At 40.1% G+C, this 15,043-nt stretch overlaps 1 protein-coding gene across 1 annotated transcript; it reads right to left on the reverse strand.

Moving 5' to 3' along the window:
• Nucleotides 1-6,902: 6,902 nt before the first annotated feature.
• On the reverse strand, nucleotides 6,903-9,209 carry CMTR2 (cap methyltransferase 2). The gene has a single exon (XM_006860183.1). The coding sequence runs from the start codon at nucleotides 9,207-9,209 to the stop codon at nucleotides 6,903-6,905; it is 2,307 nt and encodes a 768-aa protein (XP_006860245.1).
• Nucleotides 9,210-15,043: the final 5,834 nt, after the last annotated feature.

Below are 15,043 nucleotides of genomic sequence, written 5' to 3' on the forward strand. Positions count from 1 at the left end.
TTTCTCATACTTTGGACATATTATCACCAGGGACCACTCCCTAGAGGACATTATGTTTGGTAAACTGGAGGGACAGTGAAAAAGAGGGAGACCCCCAATGAAACGGATTGGCACAGTAGAAGCGGCAATGTGCTCAGCATAGCAGCAACTATGAGGATGGCACAGGACCGGGCAGTGTTTCATTCTGTTGTACATAGTGGGTCGGAAGTGACTCAACAGCACCTAACAGCAACTTGAAGGGAGTCGATTTTCTTGAAAGATACACGACAATCATGGGGATTATCTGCTGTTAAGTGCCATCAAGATGCTTCTGACTCACAGTGATCCCGTGTAGGGTTTCTAAGGCTTTTAAAAATCTTTGTGGAAGCAGAAAACCTTCTTCTCCCAGTGGAGTGGCTAGTGGGCTTGAACCACGGACTTTGTGATTCACAGTCCAGTGCTTATCGTATGGAGCTACTGCACTCCCTTTGGGGATTAGGAAGATGTTTTAAGAAAAATGAAAATGCATTGAGAAAAGGCCAGGAAAGTTGCAACAAGGATTTTTTTTTTTTTTTCCATCACAAGAATGCACCTGTCCATTCTTCAAGTGTATTAAAGGGTTTCCTGTGAGAATTTTGTCAAGAAACCTTAACCCATGTACTCCACAGCCCTTTGGATCTGTTTTTGTTCCCCAAACTTAAATACTGAACAAGAACATGACTGAAGTCCCTGAAGGATGCCAAACTGCTGAATTCTCCAGGGGAGGCTGAGGAAAGGAAACATCACCTTCAGAAGTATGTAGATCCACATGCAGGATATGTAAAGAAACAATAGCTTCACATTTTGGTATTTTTGCTTAGTAACAGTTTCTATGATTTTGTATCAATACTTTATTTACCCTCATACACACCACCACTTTTGAAGGATTCCTGCCTTTCAAAAGCAAGCAACTCTCTAAGTCAAACTATCAATTTATGGAAAATTTGTGGCATAACAATAAAAAGAAGTTCAGAAGCAAATAGTCAGCTAAACTCAGAATGTGGAGAAAGCCACAGGATAAATGACCAATTCTTCAACAGTATTATGGGCACGGAAAAGAAAATGTCAGGTGCGTTAGGGCTGGGCGCAGAGTTGGGAAGATAGTTAAAAGATAGAAACTTGAAATATGAAGTAGATGCAATATATGAACCTTTTTTTTTTTTTTGGATCCTTATTCAAACAAAATATTAAAAGGCCATTTTGAAATAATCTAGAAAATCTGAACATGGACTGAGCACTTGGGATACTAGTTTTGTTAGACGTGATAAAGTCCTTATCAGCTAGAGGTGCATACATATTTATTTCATGAATGTGCTTCAAAATACTAAAAAGTAAGTACAGGTGGATAAAAGAAGTGCAGCAAAGCTCATTATTAAATCTAGGTACACAGGGGTTTGCATTATAATCTAACTTTCCATGTTTTAAAATTTTCTATAACAACAGATTCAAAATTTGTGTTCTGTAGACAACTATATTGGCAAAATACGTATCAAGTGCCTGCCCCTTATGAGTTTATAACCTTGGTAGAAAAAGTATTTCAAAAGAAGATTAACTTAAAGCAATGCTCATATTGAACGATACAAGCAGTAATTGCAACAGGTCCAAGAAAAGATTAGTAGTAATAAAGTTCTAAGGAAATCAACTAGGAAATGGTCATGCTTATTTTGATGTTTTCTCAGCCAGTCAAGTATGCCAACTCTTTCAATTCTAGGATTAACTGGAAACACAATGCAGTTAAAGTTTGTTAAGTCAGTTCCAATTCATAGCAACACTGCATAGGAATCCAAGGAGTAGCTGGTAGGGTTGAACTGCCAACTTTGCAGTTACTCAAAAGTACAGGCAGAAAAAAGCTTCTGGTTTGCCCAGTGATTATCCATGTGAAACAGGTTTATCCACAAAAACAAGGTATTTCTTTTAATAACACCTTTGTAATCTAATGCACAGTTTATAGGAAAAAAACAGTTTTTGCTACTGCTTTCCTTAATTAAATCACAGTAAAATGAAAACCACAAACCAATAGCAAAAACAAAACAACATACTACCATTGAGCCGATTCCAACTCACAGCAACTTGGTAAGGCAGAGGAGAACTGCCCCACACAGGTTTCCAAAGATGTGGTGCTGTAGGACAAGCAATGAACTGGTAACCAAAAGATTAGCAGTTCAAACCCACTAGTTGTTCTTAGAAACCCTATATAAGGTCTCGGAGTTGAAATCGACTCCACATCACTTAACAATCTTTACAGTCCTAGTGTGATGCCTAGAGGATAGGCATTGGACGGAAGTCAGTTTGAACTGCAAAGTCAGCGGTTCAAACTTAGCAGCCGCTCCTCAGAAACCTTATACAGGGTCACTGTAAGTTTGAGAAGACTTGATGGCATTTTTTGACAACAAATCTTCACAGAAACAGACTATCCCACCTTTCTTCTGCAAAACTGATGGATTCAAAGCACTGACCTTTAAGTTTAGCTGCTGAGAGCTTTCTTAATCACTGAGTCACCAAGCCATCATTTTAGTAACGAATTACGTTTACATTGGGTTTTCAATAATATTAAACAGATTACAGAGGATATCTAAATAAGACAATTATATTGGAGTAGCTTTTATTTTTTAGAATATAAAAATAAACAGAAAACCTTTTTTGCTTCAGTTAAAATTATAAGCATATAGTTTTTTTTTAACAAAAATAATCTATTTAAAACAATTTCTTCCTAAATCTTACTACTGTTGAAAATATATATAGTAAAAAACATACAGCAATTCAACAGTTCCCGAATTTGACACATTTAGAATGACTACACTTTGAGTTGTGCATTTTCACCTTCCTTTTCTGAATTGTTTCTCCCCCATTAACATAAAGTCACTGCCCTCTAAAGTTCCCAATTTTTCAAGTTCATGCTGTCAATTCTTAAAAGTGCATAGCGCTCACAAGAGACCTTGTTTTTTTTACTAGTTAAGCTAAACTGATTGTTCAGCTTTAAGAAGACTTGAGGGGATATTTTTAGTTTAAAGCTTAAAATTTATCTCGAGGCAATAGTTTCAAGGGGTCTTTCAACTTCATGGCTCAAAAATCTGGAGTACATGAAAATATGAAATTGTTTTGCATTTCCCCCTTTTTGATCAGATGCTTCCATGGAATTTATTATTTTTTTAAAATGCTTAGTAATGGTAGTCAGGCACCACGCAGGTCTGGTCTCAAAGCAAAGTAGGCAGTTGTTCATGGAGGTAGCCACACATTTCATGTCCTCTTATTGATCTGTACTCACTAGGAGCACAGGAAGATGACTCTCCTTGTTCCTTCTTTGCACCAAGTGAGCACAGACCACTTGTTGTGCCTTGGATGGCCACATGCTGCTAACCTGCTAACCACAAAATCAACAGTTGGAGTCGATCAGTTGTTCCATGGGAGAACGATGAGGCTTTCTGCCCCTGTAGATTTACAGCCTCGGAAACCCTACACAGGGTTGCTATGAGTCAGAACCGACTGCATCATAGCACACAACCACCACCACCACCCACTCCTGGTAACTAATAAACTGGTTTCTACACATCTGGCTTTTCTTAATATACAAGTAAGGTCACCCAATCTGTCCTTCTGATTGACTTATTTTACTCAGCATAATGTCTTCAAACTCCAAATATGGCTGAGCAGTACTCTCTAGTATATTTTACCACATTTTGTTTATCCACTCACCTGGTGATGGATATTTAGGCGGTTTCTACCTTTTAGAATAGGCATTTCACCAAAGAGGACATTCAGTTGGCCACCAAACACATGAAATGATGCCCATCATTAGCTACCAGAGAAATGCCAATCAAAACCCAGTAAGATACCATCTCACTCCCACTAGGACGGCTAAAATTAAAAAAACAGAAAACAGCAAATGTTGTCAAGGATATGGGGAGATTGTAACCCTAATCCATTGCTGGTGGAAACGTAAAGTGGTTTAATTGTTGTGTCATTTCCTCAAAACACTAAAACTACAACTACCAATGCCCCAGACATATTTCACTCCTAGGTATGTATCCAGAAACTTGAAAGCAGAAACTCAAGAAATTGGCACAAAATTAAAAATGTCCTATTTCTTATTTTCATCTTGGATTTCTGCTGTGGTGCTTAGAAAGAAAAATACACTAAACATTATCAATGTTATACCTTTTAGAAAATTAGTGAATAGTGTTTAGCTATAGAAAATCAAATTTTATGTGTTTACAATAAACATTTTCATTTCTAAACATGTGAGGGGTTAGCTGATTTCATATAGTCTCACCAAATACTAATTCAAAAAGCATCCATTAACAAGCACATGTGGAAATGAAAGACTAAGTTGACTTTTAAAGTTTTTATATTTTAACCAAAGATGAATAAAATAACTGCATCAATAATCACATTTCTTTTATTTCTTCTAATATTTTAACCTTCCTTTTCCATTCCATTCTAAGATCTTGGAGTAGAAAACAAAAAAATAAAAAAAAAAAAAAAAAACCAGCCCAAATCTCTTTAAACAAAAACAAAGTTAATGAGAATAAAACACATAAAATTAGTATTTTAAATTTATTTCAAAAACGTATTTTCAATGCATTTAAATACTTACACAACATTGGTACAATACACAAAAACCCTCTACTAACATACAAAACTAAAGTTCAATATTAACAAAAATTAATATTGAAGAAATAAAATTTGTAAGACACCTTTCTCTCCATAAATTTTTCAAGACACACATTTGTAAGGTGTTTTTTGGGGGGCCTTTTGGGGGGATGTGTGCTAAAAACTCTTCAAAACACATCAAGACAAAGTTTTAAAATATCAATTAAAAAGGTAAACAAGAAAAAACAGTAGCAATTTGACAAATGATATAAACCATCCCATGTCTTACCATCATCCTCTACTTACTTTTTCATTCATTTTTTTGGACAACATTATTACTTGCCTTTCTCTCAAAAAGAAATGACTAAGGGACGAGCATGAGCAGAAAGTGGGATCCTAACCACAGAAGCAGCAATACCAGCAATGGAAGCAGAGGTGCTGGCATGGAGAGAAAGAGCAGCTGAAGACTCTAGACTCATGGAAAGAGGAAGGCTGTGTACTGGCAGCCAGGAGGCTGGCTTGCAAAATGTGTCCTTTGGTTGTTTAAACGATGATATATTCCTGCATGTTTCTGTGTACATCAATTAAATAGAGGAAACAGAGGCAAATACTGTTAACCGGTGGTGCATGGAAGGGATTGTAATCACTTCAGTGAAACAAAATACGATTGGTTGAGTGTAAAACCGATGTTCTCCCATGTAAACTATCACTCAATAAAAGCTTTAAAAAAAATTTTTTTAAGTAAGAAACGGCTATAAATTATCAGTGGGAAACAGATTTTTTTTAGGAATCTGCAGGCTTTCACGTTCCCTCTGGTGAGAATTAAATCTATACCCCTCCATTAAGTTCTTATTTCTCTCCCAAAGCAGACCTTCCATAAATAATACTAAGGTCTAAATTCTAATGAATATAAATCAGAGGAAATAAGAACTCTGGTTCAAACCTTCCTCAAAAAAAGTCTATTCCAAAATTATATTTTTAGCTTCCCCCATGATGCTCTTAAAAAAAAAAAGGTAAAAACAAAATACCTGTGCTTATGATTTTATTCATGAATCTATAATGGAACTCAAAATAGGAAAGAACATGAAAATTTCTCAGATTAATATTTATCAACCAAACTCATCAGATACATGTTTCATACAAGTAACAAAAATACCTTAAATGCACATAAGACAATATATTACTCTCCATTTTGTGGAACTTTAAGGGAGTTGTTGTTGTGGAGATTATTTATTCAACACAGCTTTCAGAAAACCACACATTATAAGGTCAAATGCATACAACAATTCAAAACAACTCAAATGTAACTGATTTTAAAAAAAACACCTCATGGCTAATCTAGGTAAAGTGCTATGTTAATATTGAAAGAAACAATTCATTAAGATTTTTTAAAATGCTACATACATCATTCTGAAAATGTTAACATAGTATTTACTATGTTAATCATATCCACAGATCCCCAATTTGAGGTCATAAACACTATTTTGCAATTTAAAAAAAAAAAAAAAGCCTTTAGTTCCCAAATTACTTCCTGGAAGTTTAAAATTACTACAACGTTACTAAATTAAGTTCTTCCTGATTCAGGAGTGGATTCCACACAGCAAACAATTTTTCATTGTTTTAAACATTATCTTTGGTTTCAGGCTGTCCTGATATCCTTTTTTTTTTGGATGTTTGTGGTTAATAAAATATTCATGAAATAGTACACTAGCATCATTTGAACCATAAAAGAAAACTGGGTCAGTGTCGTAAGGGCAATGTACAGATCAAGAAATCTGAGAAGATGAGGTGCCTGTAAAACACACAAGATATCTGTAAGTGTTAAAGTTAGTATTGTTGAGTGACTCACCTCCTTTCATCGGTGACCTCAATCAATTCATTAATAGCATTAGCCAGTGTGTGTGACTGTTGAGAAGAAAGTAGTTGGGGGGCGGGGGTGGTAGGGGGGAGGGTTCTTAACCTGAATGAAGGCACAAAGGTAAATCTTAAACTTATGAATATGATCAGCCAAGTTGCAGGTGCAGCATGGGTGTATTCACCCAAGCCCACACCTCCACCTCATGTTACAGGTTGAATAGCCTCACTGAATAGATCCCACCACATAGAAGAACTCTGCCTGTGGGTGTGGATATGCCAGAGGTCAGAGAGCCGGTAGTTCTCCAGAACTGATAAGACACTGAATGATGCAAGGTAACCTTTCCTCAAAATAAAACTGCTAGAGTTTTAAATCAATAGAGCACTGGGATGAAATAATGTTACAAACTATAAGAATCTCAGAAAGAATATGCTCAGTTTCATAGCTGAAGGCCATTTATGATCTCTTCTCTCTCTCCTTGAATAATTAAATGTAAATGCCTTTTAGCAATGGCAGCATTCAAATCCCATAAAAAATCAAGTAGTGGCCCTTTAAGAAGCATCTCCATTGGCACAAATTGTAGAACCTGTTGGGATGCATCAGAGTTAAGTAACATGCGCAACGATTCAGTCACATTCTGCAGGTACTGGAAAACTGGATTTGGAAGGTCCTGAAAGCCAACACACAGCAGGACTGCACAACTCCTCAGAGGTTCAGAGGATGTGGGGCAAGAGAATGTGATGAACTGAAAGCAGCTGTTGAGTATAAATATCAAACCAGCCATAAATCTCGTGAAACATGAAAGGATAGGCAAAATCAAAACATCTCCTAAATGAAGCTGCTGCAATGAGTGTAAAAGGCAGTCTAAAAATAACTGCTGGTATTTCGGGTCTCCATCATGAAGCAATGAGCAGGTGAAAGTCATGAGTTCAGCCGATTCTAGGAATTGAACTTCTAATGGTATATTCATTTTGGTATCATGGAGACTTGGCAAACCCACAAGCAGGCACTTTATTTGGTTGTTGGGTCCTCCAACCTGCTCATACAGAAGGCACTTACTAAGGTTAAACAATTCCGAAAATATCCGTTCTTCGGAAAAAACATGACAAGAGCAATAATACTGCTGCTTTGGCCTAAACTTGGAATCCACATTCAAAGTCCCTCCTAATGACTTTTCAATTGCCTCATTAAGAGTTTTTAAAATTTCACCATCGCAGAAAGGAGAACACTTTACCTTTGGCAGTCTCTTTCCCTCTAAAATATGCCATAAGTGACATTCAAGATTGGAACCTGTCCCTTCTAAAAGAGAACTGTGCCCAGAATGATAGACAGCGTGTTCTTCGGCCCAACTATTAAAATATCCTTTGGCCACCTTATCTTTCCACGAAAGGGTTTCTAGCAACTTCCTTTCATTATAGGTTTTAAAATACCTGCTCCTCTGCCCAAACCATTTTGTATTTGTACTACAACCAATATTAGACCCTTTTACCAGCCAATTATTTCTGGAAATTGGCTTCAATTTTAACTTCTGCATAAAATATTGCACAGCACAATCTCTTAAATTATTTAACTTTGTCTGTTCCTCTTTTTCCATGCACTTAAACAGACGAATGTTCTCAGAAATAGTCTCGAGCTGGTATTTATGAAAGAACATGCAACATTCTTGATGCTTTTGAAGAAAAGATTCAGGAATCACATGATGGGGAAAGAGAGCTTTGCTGGTTATTGCACTCCCAAAATTGAGCATCATCTTAGATAGCAGAGGATGGATAGCCTCTCTTCCCTTATAGTGGAGACATACCACATAGACTTCTGAGTTTCCTGCCTTGCTAGTAGCAGGTTTGAACACATGGACTTGGTCAAAGGAACAATTCAGCAGATACATCAGATTTATGGAGCAATGTTCAAACAAAGTAAACATCTTCAGAACAAAAGAGCCACCATTTCCAAGCATCATCAGAGCAGTGACAACTTCACAGTAATGCAAAGAAGAGACTAAAGCTTCTTGTTCACCTGGGTTTCCTTGGCAATCAAAACTCCCATCTGCAGTGATCAAGTGAAGGCTATCCATGCCGCTTACAAAGTTCTGAAGTCCAGTCAGATACTTCAGGGTCATGATGTCACCAGTGTTATCTGGACCAAAGTACCACCAGTGTAAGGTATTTGCAATAAGCCGGTCATCCATAATCATCATTAGGTTGTCATTTGCTTCATGGTAGGGATTCAGAGTATTGGCTACCCAACTCCATTCACAGGGGAACTGATGGGATTTTAAGTAGTGATTGAGACTAGCTATAAAAGCGCCAGGAGCTTCACAAAGGTGTAGGGAATTCAGTTTTCCATTCTGAAATGCTTCCTGGGGAATAAGTGGGAAGCTGCACAAAATCTCATGAAATTTACACCATGCTTGGGTACACAGTTCAGCATTCACAGATTTTCTCACATGAGAAATTATTTTTCCAGCTTTATTAGTGAAAGCGGTGTGCTCATGCCACTCATCAAGTTTCTTATCACTCAGTAGGTTTTTCACTTCATTTAATGAGTTCTTCAAATCAAGAAAGGAGTGGAATTCGGTGTGGTCACAGGTGAAAACCTCACTGAGATCTGGTAACTGCCATTCATTGTTAAGTGGCTTACCATAAGAAAAGTTCTTGGCAAAAAGTTCAAAAATGTTTGAAAGAACATCTGGGCTGAACGTCTCAGAACTTGCTATCTGATGAACCCGTGGTTTTTTGAACTTACTCATTTTCAAATTAAGTTAAAATCTAGGAAAAGAAAACACACGATTAAACAAATAAAATTTACTAGTACCTGAAATTGGCAGGAAACCTAATCATGCTGGTGGCAAACCCTATGGGCTTTTAAATCCAACAACCCTGGGCTCAAATTCCAGCTCTGCCTTTTATAGCTTCATAAGTGGCCGTGGGCAAATTACATCTCTGAGTCTATTTCTTCTCATTAAAAAGTGAAGATATTATCATTTTTAAAAGATAAACATATAACATGTTGTTGTTAGTGTTATCAAGTCAGTTATACCTCACACTGACCCAATATTGGGTTTCCAAGGCTAGAAATCTTGGTGGTAGCAGAAAGCCTTATCTTCTTCCATGGAGCAGCTGATAAGCTTGAACTGCTTTGAACCGGTGGTTCAAAGTCCAGTGCTCATCCTACAGAGCCCTGTCACTCCCATCAAGGCACAGTAGTTCTTATTACCTTATTAACCCATCTAGCTGCTCCCCCAGTTTTCCTCTACCCATGGCTACGACACCACCACACTGTTCCACACACACACACTCAGGTTCATCCCAGAACATGATCTTTCATCAAATTCTAACCAAAGGCCTTCAACTTTTTTTAGTTTCCTTTGCGCCCCTTTTACTAGGGCTAGGCTCTCTAGACCAGGTCTCTCTGCCAGCACCCACCTACCCACCTACCAGGACTGTTGAAGGCACCTTCTGTGCAGATTTCACTCGCAAGCTAAGTGCTTTGGTGGTGCCAAGCACTTGCTTAGGCTGCCAACTAACACTCATCACCGTTCTGATACTGTGCTTTACCTGACTGGCTAGCCTCCTTCAGAGAGCTTCATGCTGAAACTGACCTATGGTGGTTTACACCAGCATGTAACTAAATTAGAGATTTATGTCTCATCTTGTCTACTCAGACAACCACAAACAGAATTCCTAAGCGCTATGCTTACATTGGAGTCCTGGTGTGGTGCTGTGGGCTAATGCGTCAGACTGCAAAGTTGTCTGAACTGCAAAGTCAGTGGTTCAAGCTCACCAGCTGCTCCTTGGAAACCCTATACAGGTTCGCTATGGGTCAGAATCAACTCGACAGCACTTAACAACAACAACATGCCTACATTTGTATGGCTCTGTAGGATAAGCACTGGACTGCCAACTGCAAAGTCAGTGGATCAAACCCAGCAGCTCCTCCTTGGAAACCCTATACAGTATCTCTGAGTCGGAACCTCACTTAACAACATGCTTATGCTATAAAATATCATTATTTCTTCTTGCCACTAAAACTTAACACATTTTGAAAGCAGAATTTTAAAGTGAAGACATATTCTTATTACTAAATATACAAATTTCAGATAGTCACCCTACACAGTCTCTATTGTAACACTGCATAGGTAACAAATCTGCCACCTATCGAGAGAAATATAAGAGAAAGGAGTTACGGCTTATTGGCAAAGACTTGGAAACATTCTACATTCCAGCAGATACAGCAATGAGTAATACATGGTACCGGTTGTTGTTAAGTGCTGTTGAGTCGGTTTCAACTCAAAGGGTTTCCGAGGAGCAGCTGGTGAGCTTGAACCGCCAATCTTGCAGTTCAAACCGACCTTGCAGTCCAGCACATTACCCCGCAACACCACACCAGGAGTGCAGTGTTAATCTATGAATGTGTCAGTTCACATATTCTACCTTTATTTAACATACTCAATGCATTCCACAACCAGTTTTCCAAAAAAAATCTAAATTTTCATGAGAAACCTGACAGTGAAATTACCATTTCACAAAAAACTCATGTTTCATGATTAAAATGGGAAATGAAATAATATCCAGATGTCTTCAATCTACTCATATTTTGCATTGCTTTTAACAATTTTCATCCTTTATATTGTTTACATTATTTAGAAGTCTGTCTACTAGTTTGTAAGCTCCTTATATTAACAAGAATCTTCTTAGTCTTTTAATTGCCACTGTAATCTATTTAACAAATTGCCAAAACCCTGAAAATATAAATTGTGTTACCTAAGCTAATAGTTACCTTCACAAAACAACTAAAAGAGACACAATACTCCTGACTATACTTTAGCTGTGGTGGTGGTGGTGTGCCGTGGAGTCACATACGGTTTCCCAGGCTGTAAATCTGTACAGGAGCTGAAAGCCTTATCTTTCTCCCGTGGAACAGCTGGCAGTTTCGAACTGCTTACCTTTAGATCAGCAGTCCAACTCATAACCACTATGCTACCAGAGCTCCTTGGCTATGGTACACAGATCAAAATTATGAATAATAGTGAATAGTATAAAGGTTCACAATACATGACGGAGCATGTACTTATCTAAATAATATGTTTCATACGATCAAATATCAACAATATAATCACCTCTCACCCATCTCCAACCTACCAGACTCCTGGTAGTTCAAACCTCAGACCTTTTGGTTAGCAATCCAGTGCTTAACCACTGCACCACCAGGGCTCCTTTTCCAACGACTAGCCACACCTGGAAGGAGCCCTGATAGCGTAGTGGTTAATTGGGCTGCTAACCTCAAGGTCACCAGCTGTTCAGCGGGAGAAAGATGAGGCTTTCTGCTCCCGTAAAGATTTGCAGCCTAGGAAACCGTGTGCAGAGTCACTATGAGTTGCAACCGACTCCACGGTACTTAATTAACAACATCCACACCTGGTGTGGCGCTGTAGGATACGCACTGCAAGATCGCTTTAAACCGCAAGGTTGAAGGTTCAAACTCACGAGCTGCTCCTTGGAAACCCTATACAGGGTCGCTATGAGTGAGAACCAACTCAACGACACTTAACAGCAACCCCTTGTGGCATAGGGTAAGCTGTGGACTACAAGATTGGTTTGAAGCAACCTCAAGGTCGGCGGTTCAAATTCACCAGCAGCTCCTCTGAAATCCTATACAAAGTTACTCTGAATCGGAACCAACGAGACGGCATTTAACAGCATCACTTATACCTAGTATGGTGCTGTAGGATAAGCAGTTCAAACCCACCAGCCGCTCCTCGGAAAACCTATACAGGGTCGCTGAGTCAGAACCAACTCAACAGCACTTACCACCACCAACCCCTGCTCTTTCGGCTCCAGCAAACTCACTGAAGACCCAGGCACATATCAACTTAAAATTCTTTGCGCTAGTCAGTCCTTCTGCCCACAAGGTTTTGTCCACAAATATCTTTAGAGCTAACTCCTTCAACTCTTGTAAATCAAACGTACTTCCCGGTGAGGCCTACCCTGATGCGCTTATTTAGAACGGCAGCTTGTATTCCCCAGGTCCCTTGTCCAGTTTTCATCTTTCCTCCGCACGTCTGTCCTTGTGACATAGTAACTTACTTATTTACATAGGCTGTTTATTGCTTGTGTTCCCCAAACTAGAATGTTAAGCTTCACCAGGGCGAAGAGCTTTTGTTTCCTCTTCTAACATCCCATGAGGTCAGGACACAGCACTCAAGAATTATGGGTCTACACTTCCCTGATGAATACGTCATAACAACGCACTTCACCTTCACGTCAGCACTTTGGAACAAGACCAAAAAAATTAAAACCAAGGATGTGGTTCACAAAGTGTACTGAAAATTTTTCACTCTCCTTAAACAACACTCGACAGGGCTTTGTGGCATCATAATTCTATTAAATGGGTCAGGATTACCATTTTTATTTTGCAGACTCGGGTAGGAAGTTTTGCAGCTCCCGGCCCAAAGCCTCAGAGAATTCCTGAAGAATCTGTAACCCCTCACACAAAACTATCAACAGTTAGCTCTGCAATTCACACTCACTCACAAGGAGTTTCAGACGTGTTTATGTCAGCTCCTCCTCCCAGCAACCGGGACAATAATGGCTAATGTGTCGGAAGACTTGGTTTGTGCCACGGGTACCTAATATCTCACATCATCTGGTGGGAGTGAGTCCCAAGTTCCGTCGCGGCGACCAGTCCCTGACCTGAAGAAAACTTAGTTCAGCCCGTCCCACTCACTGGAAAGTCGGAGGAGGGCCCACGTAGGAACCCAGGCCCGATTACCTTCGCTCACGCCCACCACGGCCCCCAGGGTCTGGGGACACCGCACTCCACCGACCCTCCTCACTCGAGGGGGCCTCTCACTTCCGCTCTGGGGCTGCTTCACGACGGGAGGTTCCCAGGGTTTGCGGCGCCCCTAGCAGGTAAGCTGCCCAACCACGCCCACGCGGCACCGGGAGCGAAAGCAAAGCTTTCCGCCGCACCGCAGCTGAACCTCGAACACAGCGGCCTCCCTGACACACACTGCGCACGCGTCCTGTGGGCCGAGCTTGCGTCACGTGCGCCGACGTTAAGCACGCCGGGAGTTCTCGCAGCGCCAAGTTCTCGGTTCTTAAGGTTGCGTTTCTCTGCTGGAACTGGAGTGAGAAAACGAAAGTTTCCAGCTTCTCGCTGCTAGCGCATCGGAAGCTTGCACGCAGACGGGGCGTCCTTTGGCTCCGCCTCCTGCTAAGGTGGCGAGGTGAGGTGGGGCGGGGCAGACCGGTCCAAAACTTTGAGGGCTGTCTATCTGACTGGATCTCAGAGGTTTTCCAGTGCAGTTGGGTACTCGTTAGTTCCAGGTCCAGCCTGGATAAAACTGAGCCTCTGAAGGCAATAATGTTGTTATTAAGTGTCGTGGAGTCAGTTCCAACTTATATCGACCCTGTATAGGGTTTCTGAGGAGCGACTGGTGGGACTGAACTGCCGACCTTGTGGTTAACGGTACCGTCCTGTAGTACTGCTACGGAGCCACTATTTACTTAGGAAATAATCAGAAAACGGCATTTTGGACAAAATGTTCATTTCTGCAATAACAAAAAACGGAAACACTCTGTTCACTTTAAAGGACTTAATTTATAGTGCATCCATAATTAAAATTACTATGAATGGCTTGGAAGGAGCTCTGGTAGCGTAGTGTTACGAATCAGGCTGCGAACCTCAAGGTCAGCAGTTCGAAACTACCAGCTGTTCCGCGGGAGAGAGATGAGGCTCTCTGCTCCCATAAAGATATACAGCCTAGAAAACCCAGTACAGGGTCGCTATGATTCAGAACCGACTCCACAGTACATAACAACAACAACAAATGAATGCCCTAGAGTCCTGGTGTCTCGCCATAGGATAAGCACTGACCTCAAGGTCAGCGGTTTATACTCATCCACTGCTCCTCAGAAGCCTTATACAGGATCACTAGGAGTCTGAACCAACTTTAATAACAACAAACATACTGGTGTGGTGCTGTGGGCTAATGCACTGGAGTGCAAGGTCGGTTTGAACCACAAGGTCGGTGGTTCAAGCTCACCATCTGCTCCTTGGAAACCCTATAATACAGGGTCGCTATGTCTTGGAACCCACTCGATGACACTTAACAATGTATATCAACAGAAAAAGTTTTCCTTGTTAAAAATAGGAGAAATCGTTTTGTGTGAAAATTAAGTGCAGTTTGAACCATCTATATAAATACATAATGGTGATAGTTGTTCCGACTCCTAGTGCCCCAGAAACCCTAATCGTTCACCCATGGAGCAGCTGGTAGATCTGAACTGCTGATCTTAAGGTTATCAACCCAGCTGGTAATCCACTATGCTACCAGAGCTCCTTGTAAATATATATTCGTGATTGCATATGTAGGTCACTGGGTAGCACAAAAGGTTTGCACCTGATTGTTAACCAAAAAGTTGGTTCAAACCCACCCAGCTCTACCTCAGAAGAAAGACCTGGCAATTGGCTTCCATAAAGATTATAGCCAAGAAAACCTTGCTACTCTGGTCTACTCTGTAACATACGGGATCAGGAAGTTTTGCATCTTGATAGAGGTTTAAGTCAACAGACACTCAT

Source organism: Chrysochloris asiatica, unplaced genomic scaffold, assembly GCF_000296735.1.
Source record: "Chrysochloris asiatica unplaced genomic scaffold, ChrAsi1.0 scaffold00037, whole genome shotgun sequence".
NCBI classification, from domain to species: Eukaryota; Metazoa; Chordata; class Mammalia; order Afrosoricida; family Chrysochloridae; genus Chrysochloris; species Chrysochloris asiatica.